Here is a 20,899-nt window from a genome sequence, read left to right as displayed (position 1 = left end):
ATCTTGTTTTTCGGGCTTTAGGTCACTCTTCTAGATATTCTTTTTTATGCTTCTAGCGCAATCAGTCAGTCAGTCTTTCTCTCCCCATCTGCACTGCCCCTTTTGGGTGACAAACTCTTTCCAGGAAGTCTTAAAGGGACAGAACAGTAAATTAAATTCAAAAGTCTTAGTTCCATGGGGAATTTAAAAAATATTCACAAAGTATATAATTCATTAATATCTGTAATCTGCTTTTTGATGCATGATTATATAAGACTCTGATCCTGCAAAGGGATCTACCCATTTTGTGTCCTGTTGAAGTCTTGCTGATTACTTTGGAAATCCAATCAACTTGTAATACGTTATTATGTGGGTAAGGAGGTGGAATACTAGATGTTAGTTCTGAGCACAGCTGTCCCTTTACATCTCTGCCTTGTTGTTCGGCTCACATGACTTCTTCTTGCTTCCTGAATTGGAACTCCTGTGCAATTCATTTTTACAAATTTAAAACATGACCACATAAGACTATGTACTAATTATATGCACAGTGCTCATCATCTGTGTGCGCAAACAGCACTTTCACACGAATGCAGAGTTTTGCATGTGCAATGGGTACAGCCACTTTTGAAAATTTGCCCATTATGTTCAAGTAGGTTAGAAATTCTTCAGCATGAAGTCTTACCACCAGTAGTAAGTAAATCAAATATGTCATAGAAATGAAAAGCAATTGTTCTTCCCTGTACATCTGTGAGGGATATCTTTTTTACGTTGTCTTCACTTTAATGAATAAAATATAACAATTTTACTGTGCAGGAAGATTTTTTTTTTAATTCTATCCATCTGTTGTCTCACAACAAGTCATAAATTCTTGCACATATTGAAACATTTTTCATTTTGGTGTGAACCAGTTGCCATTAATAATGTTCAGCGTTTAGGGAAATGTAAAAGAAGAGCTAAGTTTTGAAACATAATTATTCAATATATTCAAATGCTCAGATCTTAGAAAAGAATATTTCCCTAAACTTTTCTATTCATTAAAATACAGACATGAATTGTTGAATCTAATGGACAGTAGCCCAGGCAGGCTGTGCTAATAATCCACACTACTTTAATGAAGCACTACACCAATTTACACCAACTGAGGATCTGGCACATAATCTACATTTGTGCATCTACAGTTTCAAAACATTCGAAAATACAGAATGAAGGAGTTAGACTTTCGGATTTAAATGGTTACTCCCCCAAACTATTGATATTGCAAAGCAAAGCCTCATATTTCAATACTGGCCTGAGAAAAGGATCATAGGTAGGGCAGCTGGGGATTCTGATTGAATACACCCTCAGCAGCTTCTGTTCTCAGGACTTCTTTGGAGTTCCTGGGAGAACATAAATATGTCACAGGGTGGTGGAAACATAACTGGCCCGCCATTAGGGTTGAGACCCATTTGAGTGCAAAGGGCCCAGGTAGAGTGACAGATGCAAATTACACCTCCTCCCCAGACCTGAGAAAGAGCTCTGTGTAGCTCGAAAGCTCATCTCTCTCACCAACAGAAGTTAGTCCAATAAAAGATATTACCTCACCCACCATGTCTCTCTAACCTCCTCCATATATCAATGGGGGTGAATTTGGCCAAGTGTTTTGAGTCATATCGCTGCCTTAATATATAGAAGTTTTAAGCCTTACTAGTGCACCCTGCCACCACCCACTGACACTCACCAGCATCCATTTTAAAAGCCAACCATGTTGGGTGGCTTGTTCTTAGGGATGACACAGCGTACGTCAATGAGCATACATTACACATGCTGTTCTGTACTGTATTGTTTGTTCCAGGGTAGTCAATAGATTATGGCAAATCCTTGGTAGCAGTTCCTGTATGACAGACACATACAAGTAAAAGTGTGCCTGTTCAAACTTTACCATAAAAAAATCTTATTAACAATAATGTATTAGAAGCTGCCTTAGTTGGACACTTTTTAAAACTCGTTTAAGATGTTGTAACTCTCATCTATATCAACTAAATAACAGCCAATTCCTAGTTAGAGAATTGTGGGAAAATATGATACAAGGCCCTGACTCTGATCACATTTAAACCAATGCAAATCTGGAGTAACTCCACAGAATGCAGTTGCAGTGGAATAAAACTAGTGGGAGCGAGATGAATGTCAGGTCCCAAGTATTTGTATTTCTCCCTTTTACTTTTTTGGCCATATTTGTGCCTGGTTGTTTTTCCATAAATCCACTTGCAGTCTCATTAAGGTCCTGATTCAGTAATGTACTTAAGCACATGCCTAACTTTTAAGCATGTGAATAAGCCTAAAGTCATTCATAAAGATGTATGCATCCCTTCCAAAACAGAGGGGGGCTGAGGGAAATAAAGCTATGTGAACCGAACTGACAAGCCCTTTATCTAATGCCGCCTCCTTGATAAGCTATACCTACTGACTACAGTCCCACATGTAACCCCATTAAAAAAATCCATACATAAAATATGTCTTACATCTTGAAAGGTAGCTTCAATTGATTGTTTCATTGCAAAAGAAAAACCTCAGTAGCTTTAGGATTGTTTCGTTAAGATTTTCTGTTCATGTATAATTGTTTTGTATTGCACCTCACCTCAGAACATTCATAGCTTGTGCATTAGTTTCTTCATGTGAGCAGCTGATAAATGGACTGTATATTTTTTTTATTCCTCTGCAGGACTAGTTATTGTTATAACATAGCAACAGGACAGGATCTGCTAAAATTAGCTCCACTATTTGTACTTCATTGATTTAATTTTGGCACACCAAAGACAAGAAGCTTATAATTATCAAGATAAAAATGTCCCTGCACAGGAAATGGTGAATTGGCCAATCTCTCCTAAAGACCATTGGACTAGTGTCATCCATGTGATAAATGAGATAAGATGGGTAACTATGTCTAAATAAATACAGCAAAGGAGGGCAAGGACATATGGTAGGACTTCTTAGAAAACAATCTGAATTGCATGACTGAGAACAATTAAGCTAATAGTCAGAATTAACAGGATCAGTGATCCCTAACTAAATATAATGGCATAAATCAGTTCAGTGGTTCCACTGTCAGAGTACTAGTACTGAAGCATAGCTTAGGTAAAACCAGAAGACCACACAATTCGAAAATGTATACAGAATGGTTCTCTATTACTGTTTGCTCTTTTAACTTCATGGAAGTCCTTCTTTCCCTTTAAGAACAAGGAAACTTTCTTTGCATAAGATGATATACCTATCTCATAGAGCTGGAAGGGACCCTGAAAGGTCATTGAGTCTAACCCCCTGCCTTCATTAGCAGGACCAATTACTGATTTTGCCCCAGATCCCTAAGTGGGCCCCTTGAAGGTTGAACTCACAACCCTGGGTTTAGCAGGCCAATGCTTAAACCACTGAGCTATCTGTTCCCCCTGATGTGAACATGTGCTTCAATTTATTTATTTGCATTCTGTTTCTCTACTTTTTATGCTAATTAGATTCCTCCTTTTTTTTTTTTTTGAGTTTTCCTCCCATGAGTTCTCCTCAATAGTCCATATAACCCAGAATCCTTCCATATTTCTGCATAGATGTATGTGGATTTCACCAGTCCCATTAATCCAACTGGAAGAGAGTGGTCAAGCATTTGCTTTCTCAAACAGTAAAAATTCATCTCCACTATGTTTGGTGAAGAAGCAGAGGAAAGAGGAATCTGTTTAAAAATACCAAGCATGCTTTCTATACTTCTCTACCCCAAACAGAGAACATTGACCCACATTACCCCAGCATGTGGGAAGACCATCAGAGTAAGCCAAAGGAAAAGAAAACTCAGTGAGAGTCTCCTCATGAAGTGTCCTCCCAGTTCATCTGAAAACTGAATGGGCCAGGTTAACTGTTTACCACCAAAGAAAAATTATTCAGTCCTCAGACCAACTGAGACCTTTGCAGAAATCAAGATTCTTCTAGAGTCCAGAATACTCTACAAATAGATCACATGTCTCTGTTTTGCTTCATGGCACTCTTTCTGTCATCTGTGCAGTATCTGTGATCTGAATTTCTTCACTGTCAGTATGTACATTACATTAAACTACAGTTTGAATGACACTTCCTTATCAAGTTCATAAGCAGAACTGTAGAAGCAGCTTGCTGAATATCCTGTAAACAGATGCAGACAGACGGCTCAGTGCTAGTTTATAGGACATTCAGGAGAGATCAGAGTTTGCAAAATTATGTGTCAGAATTCCAGGTGAGCCTGTAGAAGCTCAAGAAAACCAGGTTTTTTCAGTGCAGAAACTGGATTTATGTTGGGCTAACTTGGATGTATCTCCTTCTGGCAGGCTAATCTCAAGCTTAACCGAACCACAAAAGTAACTCTACTTCCTGGGCAACCAACCTCTTCTGGTTATTTGAGGAAGGAAAAGGGGAACAAATATTGATGTTAGGGAAAACATATATATGGATTCAAAAGTGTATAGTCTCTTTCTGAATTTTTTATTTGATGGAAAGGTTAATTATTCCCTAAACCCTGCTGATTTAATGATCTGTGTTATTCCTTAGGCTATTAATTTCTGGTATGTCCTGGTGATGAATGATGAACACACTCAGCGGCGCTATCTGCTTTTCTTCCTTTTGAGTTGGGGTCTTCCAGCTTTCGTTGTGATTCTGCTGTTAATTATCCTGCGAGGGGTCTATCATCAGAGCCTGGCACAGATATATGGCCTGATCTACGGAGATCTGTAAGTTTTTTTTCCTCAAGAAAATGTCAGCTGGTGATTGGATGTTGTGTATTCTTACTGTATTTTCTTTAAATATAGACAGTCTCATAACCTTATGGATAAATCTGTTACTTACATGGCTGTGGAGTTCCCTCATCAGCAGAGCCTCTGAAGGGTGTGGTGGTAATAGATGTCTACTGGGCAGGAGAAGAGGGGGTCTGCACATTTCTTCTCCTTCACCTTTAAAATATTTTTCTTCCTCAGATTACTAAAACTATTCCTTTTCAGGGGGTGAGATTATCATAACCAGGGTGTCAAATATAAAAGTGTCTGTATTTGTGGGTCTGTGATATGCTGGTAAGTATTCTAAACTCTGGAGTATTCTCAGTTTGAGCACTGCTGTGGACACTAAGCTAATATAGCCTGTCTCAGAACTGTATTTAACCTCAGCAAAATGATCTTAATTAAAACAACACTTATTCATAAGACTCAAAATGTCTGTCTCCCAAAGGTGATGACAGAAGGGTGAAACATTATTTTTTCGAAGCCAAACCATATTTTTTAGTAAGCTATTTCAGGATATGAGATTATTGTGAAATACCAGGCCCGCCTCAGGTGCTTACTCACCACATGCCATAATTGCATGCTTATTGCATAAGAAAGCATAAATACACAGCTGCTTCTTAGAATAATACAAGGAATGTGCTAGTTTCTCTGTTCTGCTGTAACCCACCATAATTCTTGGTACAGTGTCTCAAGTACAAATGCCATTTCTTGACATATGAGTGATAATCCCATTCAGGGTTACTGAAAAGCAGACTCTTCATGTACAGTTTTGAGGCTAGATCAAAGGAGGAAAGAAAGCACAAGAGCACATCAATCTTCTGTACAAGAGAAAGATATTAACCGTACACTGCGTTCCACTCAGTTGCAATGCAACAAAATGCATAGGGTGGTTGGAAATGTAGCCATTCGTAATAATTGAGCATCTCTCAAAGTGACTTTATTTTGAAAACAAGTGGATTACAGTGAGAAATTTAACTGGATGTTAGCATTGAAAGAGTAGAGTCCATTGTGTGTATTGGCACTTAGGTAACAAGTGGTTTAGGAATATAATAAATATTGCACAGAATTGTTCCTTTATGGCCAAATGCTCCACCTTTACAGTGGGCACAGACGGCCCACTATGCATCAGAACCGGGCAGTTCTACTGCTCATTGCGGTCAGACTATGGAGTGGTGGCAACTCAGGCTGTGAGACATTGTTTCATGGTGTCTGTGTTTAGGTAAGCAGTCACAATTCCCTCAAAAACAAGAAGAAACCCAAGGCTGAATAAGTAAATGAAGCTGAGTTACTCACATGTTTATTCCAAATTTAACCTAAAGATCTTTTCCAGCATGTTACTAGAACTGGGCAAATGCCGGAGAGGATGTTCTGCAAGTATTCATCAGAATTTAAAAATGAATTTACTTGGAGTATGTCCACACCCATTTTGGATTTTTTTGGGGGGGGGTGTTCTATGAACATTCAATGGAGTTAGTTTTCCCTATATAGATGCTTCCAGAAAATGAATTTGAAACTCTTGGACACTGTAACGGGATGGGATACTCTTAATATAGCAAACTAACAGATTTCCCCAAACCCACTGGCAGAATACAAGCAGAGAAGTAATTAAATGAGCCAGACAAGGCTCTGATTGCACCCTTCACAAATAGAGGCCACACATATAGATGCAATTACAACGAGCAAACCGTCATTAAGAAAGGTAAAAAGCAACAAAGAGTCCTGTGGCACCTTATAGACTAACAGACGTATTGTAGCATAAGCTTTCGTGCATGAATACCCACTTCGTCAGACTCATGCTTATGCTCCAATACGTCTGTTAGTCTATAAGGTGCCACAGGACTCTTTATTGCTTTTTACAGATCCAGACTAACACGGCTACCCCTCTGATACTTAAGAAAAGTAAGGGTTTTTAGCCTTTTATGACCTTACCTAGGTCATACTGACAGAATTATTACCCCAAGGTTTCTTAAGAAGCCCTTCTTATTTTTCTGTGGTAGAATATATGTAGTTTTGTGAATACCCTAGAAGCTCACTGAGTCAAGATAGGTCTGAAGGATTTCTCTGCTAACCGTCTAAGCCTAAAGTGTCTATGAAGGGTATTCTGGCTTAGCCAATGTTAGTGTTGTGGAGAGGTATCTGAGAAGATTTTTCATAAATACTGCACTTGTTAAATATTACACTCATAAATTATGTTAAAGGTTGTTATTACTTTATATAAAGAAGCCTCTCAAGGCCAAAAGAAGGAAGGGGGCTGGGATGAGATATGTAATTTAATTTGTTTACTTTGAACCAGAATGTAGAAGAGGAGAAAATGATGACATTTCCAAAGCCAGGGTCATTACATAATAACTCCAGCATCAGTGACAGAAATACAATATGGCTCCAGTGCTCTGCTCAAATAAGTTAATTTCCCATGAGAGAGAGAAGATTAGTTAAAATAATAAAAGTAACAGAGCCTGTATCTTAGCTCTCTTCTAAGTGATTGCTCCTTCAGGACCCTCAACTCTAAAGGGAACTTGGTTACTGCAATGACTAAAGAGCTCCATTATTCTTAACAAGAGTGCCATTGGTTTGATTAATGTTGATTAATGAGCAGTCGAATGATTACATGGAGGGAACCTAGGTTTAATGCCCAAACATTAATATATGGACGTAGTAATTCATATGAGATAATAGAAGAGTGGCCCCTTCCTTGTATTACAGTCTACACACACACACACAAATATGTATATTTTAAATGACACACTATTTCACATATAGTAACAGACATTGGTTTTTGATATGGTAACCTATGTCATGCAGAAGGTGGCAAAAGGATCTTTTCTGTGTATATGATCTCATAGATCAGATGTGCAATATTGAACTCTTCCCATGGATAAGAAAAGAGAAGCAGATGGTTACATGCTTAGTTGTGTGCCAGTGTTCACTATAGTATAAGTAAATATGATCTCCTCTCTATTTTTAAACAGGGGAAATGTGGTGTAGCAGAAGATCTGGTACTGTCAGGAGGTAGAGGGAGGCTTTAATAGCTGGTGAGGGCAATGTGAGGGGGTCTTATGGATGAACTTGCAGGGAGATTGGTCAAATGGGAAGGAGGTTGGTATGCTCGTTGAAGGCAGAGGGAAGGTTTGTTTACTGGTGTATGTCAAATTGAAGGCTTACATCTGTGGAGCAGTACTGGAGTTTAGCAGGAAGGGGTTCAGGCAGTGGAAGAGCATATCATCTTGGCTTAGAAGCTGGAAGGGTTGTGAAGAGAAGAGGGGAGGGTTCATCATCTAGCAGTAAATCAGAGTAGGTCCCTTGGCAAGAGATATGGTTTGCTCCCCTCCCCTTCCCAAAAATAAATATCTAACAAGTATTATTTCTCAGGCTTCTTATTTGCATTTGAAAAAAGTCAGGTCCTAGTGATCCCAATTGCATCTGTGCATAATTTGTGTGTGTAGTAACCAGAGGCTTGATCATGGTCCTGAAATCTGAGTGTAGAAGTATCATGGAGTCATATAAATGTAGGGGCTGGAAGGGACCTCGAGATGTTATCCAGTCCTCCCCCTTGTGCTGAGAAAAGACCAACTGTACCTCGATCATCCCTGAGGGGTGTTTGTCTAACCTTTTCTTAAAAACCTCTAAAATCAGAGATTCCATGACCTTCTTTGAAGCCTATTCCAGTGCTTACCTTTCTGTATGGTTAGTAAGTTTTTCCTAATGTCTATCATAAATCTCCTTTGCTGCAGATTAAGCCTATTACTTGTCCCACCTTCAGTGGACATGGAGAAACAATTGCTTACCATCCTCTTTACAACATATTTGAAGACTGTTATCAGGTCCCCCCTCTGTCTTCTTTTCTCAAGGCTAAGCATGCCCAGTTTTTTTAACTTTCCCGATAGATCAGCTTAAAACTTTTATCATTTTTGACACTTTAGAACAATGCAATCTAAATAGAGGGACGGCAAGGAGAGGCGCAAAATCACAGATGGAGGAGGGGATGAGAAGAGAGACTAAGCAGGAGAGAGAATTTATTCTGGTTGTCTGCACCCATACCTCAACGGTTTCATCCCAAATACACTAGTGGTTATTCCAAGGAATAAAGGCAGATATGCTTACTCAGCGTTTATATTTACAGGGTTTACATTACGGGATTTTACTGGCTCCAAGCAGCTCTCAGTTTGGAAACCGCAACAGGTACAGTTATAAAACCACAAACTGCCAAATGACTTGGGACTGGAAACTAATCAGTCATTTATATAGGAAGTTCTGTTTTGGCATTTTGACTGAAAAAGGAAATAACCAAAAAGCTATTAGCTCATCAAAAAGAGTTCACACGGCTCTCAGACAAGGCATCTGAGAGTGAAGCAGCTATTTTCTCACCACCTCTCTCCCTTGTACACAAATAAATAAATAAACCCTATTTGTAATGCTGTTCCCCTGCCAATAAACTTCTCTAGTAATTTCTTATGGTAAAACATAAAAACCAAGGCCCCACTCCTGAAGGTAGCTGCAAAACTGTGGGCCCTTGTCCTGCAAAGGGTCCCAGTGAAGTCAATGAAACTCTATGCAGACACAGGGGTCAGCACTCACCCACCTGCTCACAGGATCAGTGCCCAAAGTAACACCGTTATGAATAAGAACTGGCTTGAAGGCTTTTTTTCTTTCCAAATTCTCTAGATTTCTTTCTAAAGATTTCCTTTAGACCAGTGGGTGCGGCTGCTAGAGAGAGTTGGTGTGTGACACTAGCTGCTAGCATTGTAGATAATGGGTGGGATTTTCAAACACTCCCAAAGTGAGCTAGGAGCACAAGTACCATTTAAGGTAGTTTCAGTGATAGCAAAATGGTAAAATCTTGATATAGGAAAAGGGCCCAACTGGAACTTTCCACAAATATATATAGTCTCAATTGGACTGCCAGGGACCCAGGAACCATTACTGCTTACTTTGAACTGTAACTGTTTAAGCCTCTGTACTGAGGGTATTTGTAACCTTTCCTGCCACCCCCGTGAAAATAGAGGTACCCCAATAATTACACAAGCCAGCATGGCTTGCCAGTAGGTCAGCAGAAAATGCAAATCAACACAGACTTCCAAGCCTCCAGGGAATGGCGGGCTCATGATAAGATTAAAAACAAAAACAAAACAGGCCCAAGCCTCTACCACAATGTACATGCAGGAGGAAAAGCTAGCAAAATAATACAAATATTTTCACCTGATTCCTAGCTGGTGTGTTTAAAAAAAAAAGTTATACCTTTCCATCAGGAACTATTGTCACTATCATTTTGGCTTTTGGATCAGTTCTAATTCACAATATGCTAAAATTTGGCAAATATACCCATTAGTATTCCTTTTACTTACACACACACACACACACACACACACACACACCCCATATCCTGAAATCGTTTAAAAATAAATCAAGTGAATCACCTTTTTTTTAAACTGGGTTTGATCCCTTTCATTTCCTCAAGTGCCCCATTTTCATGTAGTTCACATAAAAAGCCTTATTGACATGTTCATGAGGTCAGGGAGAATGGATATTTGCATGGAATACCTGAAAGAATGGAGACACGTGGAAGTAACTTGCAACACTACATGTGCACTCATTTCCTCAATAAAACTGATGACAACACTTGGGTTGTTGTTTTTCGAAGGAGACCGTATGGGTCCAAGTGTACAACTCTTATGTTGCTGAGCACTTATGACAGAAATCTCTTTGACTTCAACTTCAGCCTGGGTGGTTCATGTGATCTTGGTGTCATGGTATAACACAAAGAGAGATTTCAGAGTAGCAGCCGTATTAGTCTGTATCCGCAAAAAGAACAGGAGTACTTGTGGCACCTTAGAGACTAACAAATTTATTAGAGCATAAGCTTTCGTGGACTACAGCCCACTTCTTCGGATGCATATAGAATGGACCATATCAAAGAGAGAGTTCGTGTCTCAGAGTCACAGGTCTCAAATCATGAAGAATTTGAGCTAGAACCAACAACTTTATTGATACCTAGCCGTTTTCACCTTGTTTTGAAATCAGTGAAAAGTTAACATGTGCCAGGTATGTGAAGCATCCACCATACCAGTCTGGTTCAGATATAAGGCTGATAGTGCTATAATCTTTCTGGGTCTGAGCAATGAGAAATAGCTGTATTATACTTACATTTTTCACATTGAATCAAGCTAGCATTATTGAAGTTTAAGAAATGTATATTTGTATTTAATTGTTAATTGCTTTGAGATCCTCAGAGAAGAGTTGCTATATAAATGCAAAATGGCCTTATTTGTTTATTAGACTGCATTATTTTAGAAGAGCTAGGAATAAGAAATGTCTGTTTCCAGTTCAGCAGGAGTACATGAAAATATTTCTGCATTTTTTCACCTTCCATCGTAACTGCCATTTCTGCTAACACAGCAAATTACACACACAACATTCCTTAGCTTCTCACCTGTTCACTCCTGCTCTGGGAAGCTATCTGTCTCTTCCCTTGTTATTACAGTATATTTCTTCCTCATTGTAGATGACACTCACTCCTTGTTTCTGCTGTTGGGTTTGCACTCTGTCATGGGTTTGCCTCCCTTCATGAAGTCTCTCCTCACTTCAAGCTATTGAATTGCTATGTCTAGGTGAGATTTAGCCAAGCATGTAAAGACTGATGTGTGGTGAAGGATTTATTTTATTATATTTTTGACCATAGGAGGTAATGAACAATGCAAGACCTCAAGAGCAAAGTTTGGGGTTTTTTTTTTACTAATATGTGTTAGCAGAGATCATCTTTCTGTTTTGTTAGCAGAGATCATCTTTCTGTTTTGTATTTGTACAGTGGTGTAAGAATGGGGTTCCTAGATACTACAACAATACAAATAATAAATAATGATAAAAGTAAGCTCTATACGAAATTGCCAACTAAAATTCCTCTTTTAAGGGAGAGTATTGCCCTCTCGCCCACAGTCACTGAGGGCCCATCCCCCAGCAGAAATTTTGGGGGCAGGTTTGATGGATCTATGACTCTGCAGACCCAATGGCTATTCTTCCTTCACAGGCAGGGGAGGAAACAAGCAGTACAGAGGTTGGAGAGCCCTGAACATGCAGGGGCAGGAACAGAGTGGCTGTCCTGTTCTGTTGTCTAGGGAAGTGTTTCACAATGACCGGTCATTAGACCGGCATCGGTCCATGGCAACCTCCTTGTCGGTCCCTGAGATTTCCCTGATATAGTTAGGAAGGCAGCAAGCCTGTCCCCGGCATCAAAAAGGTTGAGAAACATCGGTCTAGGGGGAAAATTCCTCTTCTTAACCTCCAGAGATTTCCTCTGATCTGAGTCCCTATACTTGGGCCTTGCACAGGAAATGGGTATCCCCCATAGTGTATTACATGCAAGGCCAGTTGTGCTATTATCTGTGAAGAAGAGCGTCCTCAACAAAGTTCTAGCAACTGCCTTAGCAGTGGGTCAAGGGTGAAAGGCAAAGCTTCTAAGATTCAGTTTTGCCACATTGGAAATTTTTGCTGAAAGACTCACTTTTTGCAAATGTTTTGGTTTTTTTACCCAAACCTGGTAATGAGAAAATGATGATATGATACAGTTTCAGATGTAAATAATTCTAGAAGGAAGGCGGCAACAAGACTAGAAAGATTTTGATGGCTGGGGGAGGGCTAAGCAAAGGTGAGGGGGAGAGAGTCTTGGCATAGCAAGGGGTCTGTGGAGGAGAATACAGCAGGGAAAGCATGGTTTTGTTTGCATACTATATTCTGCATAGCTCCAGAATGTAAGTACACTGAGCCTGTGAGTCCATCTAGTTCTTGTGGTACCATCAGAACACCTTGGTAGAGTTCAGTAGAATGCATAGTAGGAAACAGTTCCAGGGCTCTATTCCCATCAGTGTTGTGGTGACAGACATATAAAGAGGAAAACTTCTATGGTTTATATAGTCACCAAACCCACAAATGGACTTATTATTCCCCTACTCAAAATGTCTGTCCATTATTTTATATGGTACATTCATCTGCACCCTTCTCCACAGCATATTCCCTCTTTTCCCCCCCCTTCCTTTTGCTCCTTTTGTCCCACCTACTTCCATTGTTGCTCTCCTTTCTCTTCAAATTGCCTTGAAGCAGCTGAAGTGCTGCTCATGCAACTGGTACTCACACAACTGAGCGACACCCAAGTTTCTGGTTCCAAAGCCAAGTGCCAGATGAGCTGCTGAGTAGTGAAAGGAAATCTATAATTCTTATTATTTGATTTCTTGTAATTCACAGATATGACATCACATCTATAAATTATATAGTGCCAAATATATGTCAAAATGTAACAGCTATATTTGCATGAATCAATGTGTGTTTAACTCTTGACAGTCAATGTCTAATATTCCCGGGCCAAATTCTACCCTATGTTCCCCCTCAGAGCATCTGTTAACAGAGGGCAGAATCTTGCCAACTGTGTACAGTTGTTTGAATACTATTGCCTTAATTCCTCCAGTATTTTCAGTAAAGCTGCATGTTCTGCTACCCATTGCTAAGGCTGATGTAAAAATGTCTAACAGCTAAATTTGACCATTTTAATTCCCTTTTATTTATCCCTTCATTACTAGCGTATGTTTTCAATGAAGAAAAAATAATTCTTTCTGAGATCAGAGGGGTAGCCGTGTTAGTTTGAATCTGTAAAAAGCAATAGTGGGTCCTGTGGCACCTTTAAGACTAACAGAAGTATTGGAGCATAAGCTTTCGTGGGTGAATGCCCACTTCATCAGACGCAAGGCCACAGGACCCTCTGTTGCTTCTGAGAGCTTTTTATAATTTTGTAAATATTTACTGTTAATGCTAAGCAAATGTTAGCACATCAGAAACAGGCATGAATCAGTGGATTGTGCGCCTAGTGTGTTTTTAAAAAATTAGTTTATTGTGGTAATGGAATTTTGAAGAGCGCAAATGGAGAAAAGGATATTTTTTAAAGGGTGAAAGCCCCACTTAGTTTTAGATATTGAATAATACAAAACATTCAGTTTTGAAAGGTTGTAATATAAGATCTTTATGGAGAGTGGTTTCACCCTGAATTATATCATGACTCCATATCTGACTGAGCCTCTCTCTGGCATCAATCCATGTGAATGGATCCCTGCACCCATGCAGAGACCCGTTGACTTCATTGGGGATTTTGCTGGGGTCCACCCTCATAGAACATGTTGCAGGAGCCGGGACCTGTACACATTGGGGGGCTTCTTAGGTTATGTCTTCACTGCACATTAAGCTTGGGTTCTGACTCAGGTTTGAGCCCAAGCTCCACTCCAATCCACACACAAATCAGTCTGACTAGGATCAGAAAGCACTCAGGACGGGATCCTAGGGCCCTGCTAGGTGAGTCAGTGCCCGAGTTCCACTGAAACTCAGGTCCAAGTCCAGTCATTTTGCAGCGTGGGCACTGCTCGAGGCGTAGACCCAAGTCAGAAGGTCTGTATAGTGCAGTATGGATGTGTTAGCATGGCTATGAGACCCCTGCAGGTTCACAATGCAGTGTGGACGATCAAGTGCAGGCTTGGGAACACTGATTCACCAAGCCGAGGTCCCACAATCTGGAATTATAATGCAGTGCAGACATACACTTTTGGTTTCACATATAATTTATATTCAATTCCCATTCTAGTGACCAGAGAAATAAACAGAATAGTCTCTGCTAACTTGTGATCCATAATTAGCAGAAGAAAACCTGTTGCCACCACACACACAAACGAGGAGTCCGGTGGCACCTTAAAGACTAACAGATTTATTTGGGCATAAGCTTTCGTGGGTAAAAAAACCCACTTCTTCAGATGCACGGAGTGAAAATTACAGATACAGGCATGAATATACTGGCACATAAAGAGGAGGGAGTTACCTTACAAGTGGAGAACCAGTGTTGACAGGGCCAATTCAGTCAGGGTGGATGTGGTCCACTCCCAATAACTACTGAGGAGGTGTCAATAACCAAGAGAGGGAAAATTGCTTTTGTAGTGAGCTAGCCACTCCCAGTCCCTATTCAAGCCCAAATTAATGGTGTTAAGTTTGCAAATAAATTGTAGCTCTGCAGTTTCTCTTTGAAGTCTGTTTTTTGACGTTTTTTTGTTGAAGGATGGCTACTTTTAAATCTGTTATTGAATGTCCATGGAGATTGAAGTGTTCTACTGGCTTTTGTATGTTACCATTCCTGATGTCTGATTTGTGTCCATTTATTCTTTTACATAGAGACTGTCTGGTTTGGCCAATGTACATGGCAGAGGGGAATTGCTGCCACATGATGGCATATATCACATTAGTAGATGTGCTGGTGAATGAGCCCCTGATGGCTGATGTGTTTGGGTCCTCTGATGGTGTCGGTAGAGTAGATATGGGGACCGAGTAGGCTGTGGGGTTTGTTACAGGGATTGGTTCCTGGTGTGACAGGTTCGGCCACAGAGACCCCCTTGGGACGGTCACCTGATGTGATGAAACTACCTCTGAGCCCATTTTTCCTGCCAGCTTGGGACTCCAGAACCCTGTTTTGTTGAGCCAGACACGCTACTCCACTCCAACACAGACCCAGGGTCTGAAACACGTCCCCAAAGCTGCAGGCTTTAACTGAAAACCACTCAGCAGGTACTCCTATCTCCAGCACCCAGACACCCAGCTCCCAATGGAATCCAAATCCCAAATAAATCCGTTTTACTCTGTATAAAGCTTATACACGGTAAACTCATAAATTGTCCACCCTCTATAACACTGATAGAGAGATGTGCACAGCTGTTTGCTCCCCCAAGTATTAATCACTTACTCTGGGTTTAATAATAAACAAAAGTGATTAAGTATAAAAGTAGGAGTTAAGTGGTTTCAAGTAATAACAGACAGAACAAAGTAAGTCACCAAGTAAAATAAAACAAAACACACCACTCTAAGCCTAATGCATATAAGAAACTGAATACAGGTAAATCTCACGCTCAGAGATGTTCCAATAAGCTTCTTTCACAGACTAGACGCCTTCCTAGTCTGGGCCCAATCCTTTCCCCGGTACAGTTCTTGTTAGTTCCAGCTCAGGTGGTATCTAGGGGATTTCTCATGACTGCCGCCCCCTTTGTTCTGTTCTACCCCCTTTTATAGCTTTGGCACAAGTTGGGAATCCTTTGTCTCCCTCTGGGTTCCCCCCCTTCCTTCTAAATGGAAAAGCACTAGGTTAAAGATGGATTCCAGCTCAGGTGACATGATCATATATCCTGTGAGACTTAATTTCCCACTCGCTGGCACACACGGGAAGTCTTACAAGTAAACAGAGCCATTTACAACCAATTATCCTGGTTAATGGGAGCCATCAAGATTCCAAACCACCATTAATGGCCCACACACACTTTGCATAATTACAATAATAATTACAATAGGACCTCAGAGTTATATTTCATATTCCTAGTTTCAGATACAAGAATGATACATTCATACAAATAGGATGACCACACTCAGTAGATTATAAGCTTTTTTAATGATACCTTACAAGAGATCTTTAGCATAAAGCATATTCCAGTTACATCATATCCACACTTATATGCACATTTTTTTTAAATATGGAGTGCAACGTCACACCTGAGTTAGTGTTTCTGTGATGCGGTGTGGGTGTGTAGTTGCTGGTGAGTATTTGCTTCAGGTTGCGGGGCTATCTATAAGTGAAGACTGGCCTGCCTCCCAAGGTCTGTGAGAGTGAGGGATCGTTTTCCAGGATAGGTTGTAGATTGTTGATGTGCTGAAGTGGTTTTAGCTCGAGATTGTACATGATGGCCAGTAGTGTTCTGTTATTTTCCTTATTGGGCCTGTCCTGTAGTAGGTGACTTCTGGGTACCCATCTCGCTCTGTCAATCTGTTTCCTCACTTCCCAGGTGGATATTGTAGTTTTAAGACTGCTTGATAGAAATCTTGTAGGTGTTTCTCTCTGTCTTAGGGATTGGAGCAAATGTGGTTGTATCTTAAGGCTTGGCTGTAGACAATGAATTGTGTGATGTGTCCTGGATGGAAGCTGGAGGCATGTAGGTAAGTATAGCGGTCAATAGGTTTCCGGTATATGGTGATGTTTATGTGACCATCACTTATTTGCACTGTAGTGTCCAGGAAGTGGATCTCTTGTGTGGACTGGTCCAGGCTGAGGTTGATGGTGGGGTGGAAATTGTTGAAATCCAGGTGGAATTCTTCCAGGTCCTCCTTCCCGTGGGTCCATATGATGAAGATGTCCTCAATGTAGCGCAAATAGAGGAGAGGGCGCTAGGGGACGAGAGCTGAGGAAGTGTTGTTCTAAGTCAGCCATAAAAATGTTGCCATACTGTGGGGGCATGCAGGTACCCATAGCAGTGCCACTGGCTTGAAGGTATAAGCTGTCCCCAAATCTGAAATGGTTGTGGGTGAGGACAAAGTTACAAAGCTCAGCCACCAGGTGTGCCGTGGCCTCATCAGGGATACTGTTCCTGACAGCTTATAGTCCATCCTTGTTTGAAATATTGGTGTAAAGAGCTTCTACATCCATGGTGGCCAGGATGATGTTTTCAGGAAGATCACCAATGCATTGTAGTTTCCTCAGGAAGTTGGTGTCTCAAAGATGGCTAGAAGTACTGGTAGCGTAGGGTCTGAGGAGAGAGTTCAAATAGCCAGATAATCCTGCTGTAAGAGTACCAATGCCTGAGATGATAGGGCGTCTGCACAGGCTTGAACTGGGTTGAAGTAGGATTGTATAGATGCACTCCAAAAGTCCAACCTAGTCTCTGAAAGAGAACCAACCCTTTAGGAATGGTCCTCACTTGGTGCGGTGAAGTGGACTAATAGTAATAATTATATAATGCTTTTCAATAGATCTCGAAGCACTTCATGTTTTTTAATGTATTTATCCTCACAACTCCCTTGTGAGGTTCTGCTGTGCAATTGTCCCCATTTTACAGCTGGGAACTGATGAGGCACAGAGCTACTGTGTGACTTACCGAAGATCACACAGGAGATCTGTGGTGAAGCAAGTAGTTGAACCTGATTTTCCCTTAGTGTTCTAACCATCCAGTCAACTTGACCTACAGGGACGGTATATTCAAAGTCTTTGATTCTGACATCTGTACTGGCAACGTGCTATGAGCCAGAGCAGTGTGTATAAATATATATATTTTTCCTGTACTTGTGTCTCCCTGAAAGCCATAGAAATGGCTTGTGCTTGAGCTCTATCGTCACAGCATATCACCATATTCTACAGCAGGTCAGTTTTGCCCTTGTCCTTCAGTTACAGGAAGCATATGGGCACAGGCTTTGTTTATCACTACAGCTAGCTGCACTTTTGGGAACCTGATTCCAAGGGCTCAGACACAGTCCCCTATATGCCCTGTCTGTGCAACAAAACCAGACATTTAAAACCCTATTTCACCTAGCACAGTCATGACACCTGTAAAAAAAGGAACACAGCTTTATCAAACTGGCTTTAACAAGCAGTTTTAAGAGTTAGGATAGTATAGACAGGGTCACCATGTTCAACATAAGGATTGCAAAGCAATAGTTTTCAGCACACTTTTCTAGCATTTATAATACAGCAGCCAACAGAGATCTTAGCAAGTGAGACAAAACATGCAAATAACAGAAGCAACGGTGCTAAGTTCAGTGTTTGGGTGGGGGGAAAGCAATGAGAACCCCCTGGCCTAATCAGTCTTCTTCTTTTTTTTTTTTTTTTAATTTAAATTCCTTTCTGGTTGCAGACTGTGAAGGTGAGCTTGATTTAATGTTTAACAGTTTGCATATGGAAACGTGTCCTTTTCCAGCCTATGCTTATATTGAAATGTGAAGAGCAGATAGACAGCAGTGCTGTAATCAAGAGACAAATGTGTCTGTCATAAAAGACAGCAGCAGGGAACAATTTTCTTGAACATGGGACCATGTAAGGAATACAAAATTAAGAAATGTCACAAAGTTAACCTTAAATAATAGCTCTTCATTTCATAGGTATTTCTAATTAATGGCATGGGTGGGGAAAGAACAGTAGTATCATTCATTAACATTCTAATTTAATTAATTTTATAACGTTCCCTTTCTAACATGTTTCAGACACAAATGGAAAATGTATATACAAGGTTTGTTTCTTATCTAAATAGAAGCAAAAGGAAAGGGGATTCCCTTCCCCTGAGCTATACTTCCAGCACATATTTATAGATCAGTCAGTACCTGAGTTGTACTCAGAAGTGGCTGGCGAATTAATGCAACAAATTCACAAGACCCAGCTGTAAGAAATGGTGTAAGACCTTGCTCTTTCACCATAACCAAATTGGCATTCAGAGCATAAAGTGCATTCCTCTGCTTTCCACATCCCAGTCCTAAAATAAAAAAACAAAAAAAAACAAAAAAACCACCAACCTATCCCGAGCACAGCTTTCTATAAACCATTAAGAAGAGTCAGGGATTCCATGAAATCTACTAAGGACTTTGTTATTAACATAAGAATGGCCATACTGGGTCAGACCAAAGGTCCATCCAGCCCAGTATCCTGTCTACCAACAGTGACCAATGCCAGGTGTCCCAGAGGAAGTGAATCTAACAGGAATGATCAAGTGATCTCTCTCCTGCCATCCATCTCCAACCTCTGACAAACAGAGGCTAGGGACACCATTCCTTACCCATCCTGGCTAATAGCCATTAATGGACTTAACCTCCATGAATTTATCTAGTTCTCTTTTAAACCCTGTTATAGTCCTAGCCTTCACAACCTCCTCAGGCAAGGAGTTCCACAGCTTGACTGTGCACTGTGTGAAGAATAACTTCCTTTTATTTGTTTTAAACCTGCTGCCCATTAATTTCATTTAGTGGCCCCTAGTTCTTATATTATGGGAACAAGTAAATAACTTTTCCTTATTCACTTTCTCCACACCACTCATGATTTTATATACCTCTATCATATGTGTAAGTATAAAAGTGGTTTAGGGCACGGGCACTAACACTTTCTCCCTTCCTCTAAGTAATGTGGGGAGCACCCCGCACTACTTAGATATGTTGTGGAAAATTGACCACATGGTTGATTTTAGATCAGACAGCCTGAGGCTCCTTTATTGATCAATCAAACATGCATGCATGGGGGAGTCATCCAAGGCAGCCGAACCCCCCTGACAGATAAAATGCGAGAGATTATATAGGATAAAACCACAAAAATTACATATACTTCTTTAAAGTTTTACATCCATATAAGGGATGAAGCAAAACAAGTTTTCTTGTTTTTTCTTAGTTTTGTCCTTTGCGGTTTCTTCCTCTGTCACCTGACATCTATTAATCATAGTCTGTTACAAAGGTTAATTCTACTTTTATAATTTCTACAGTTAGTTCTGTTTTTATGATTTGTCTACCCTTCTCCTTTTACACCCCCCCCCCGCCCCTTTTTCTTCTTCCTCCAGGCCACACATACAGTTCACTTGACCAAAGTTTAGGCCTTAGACCATTTTTCCTCTACAATTCCCCCCTTTGGCGCTTCTCTGGCGCCACCTTTGGCCTAAACTTCCACATTCATGAACCCATTGATTTCCTTCCTTTTCCTTTCCCTTATCTCATCCCAACTTTTTTCAAAAATGTTATTAATCATTAATGCCACTTGTTCCCTTGCCTAGCAGAAAAATTATATGCACAGCAATGTTTTTTGCAACAGCAACAACAAAGGCACAATCCCAAACCAAGCAACATCACCACAACTGTTAGCCCACTCAATGTAACAATATGATGGGGTTCGTGTATAATTTTGGTTATCACACACCGCAAATCCCAACTAATACACAAAGAAGACAGTCTATAGGTGGTCTGAAAGGCACCTTTTTCTACCTGATATACATTTTCAGGGATATGAATTTGCCCTTATAAATCAGAAATCCTTTGGACCTCTGGTAATAATGAAAGCAGATTCTGGAAACGGTTGGGCACCAGGGTCGTCCAGCTAAAGGGCATTTGATACCTGAGAGTGGATTACAAATTTTTATCCGCAGGCCAGTAGACAATATGGATGCCCGCGGTCGTAATAAGGTTAAAATGGGCATTGTGTACAATATGGGCCTTAACAAATACACAACTGTTATTAGCCTGGAAGATCATTACTCCAGTCAGGAGGGTTCCCAGTCCCTTATCTTCCCAACAAACATTGTTGTGGACAGTGACAACTTTTCCTGGCTTGAGTTTACGTATGCATTGGAGCTGTGGGG

General features: G+C 40.4%; 1 protein-coding gene across 1 annotated transcript in view; it reads left to right on the top strand.

Annotated features, from left to right (window-relative positions):
* ADGRV1 (adhesion G protein-coupled receptor V1) overlaps positions 1–20,899 on the top strand; it is a 439,035-nt gene that overhangs the window by 318,391 nt on the left and 99,745 nt on the right. Inside the window, exon 87 of the mRNA XM_054032481.1 lies at positions 4,522–4,700. Within this exon, the coding sequence (XP_053888456.1) occupies positions 4,522–4,700 (179 nt within the window). The remainder of the gene's footprint in view (positions 1–4,521; positions 4,701–20,899) is intronic.

Source organism: Malaclemys terrapin, chromosome 6 (assembly GCF_027887155.1).
Source record: "Malaclemys terrapin pileata isolate rMalTer1 chromosome 6, rMalTer1.hap1, whole genome shotgun sequence".
Taxonomy (NCBI): Eukaryota; Metazoa; Chordata; order Testudines; family Emydidae; genus Malaclemys; species Malaclemys terrapin.
The sequence above is the reverse complement of the archived record's forward strand: the minus strand, read 5'-3'. Positions and strand labels throughout refer to the sequence as shown.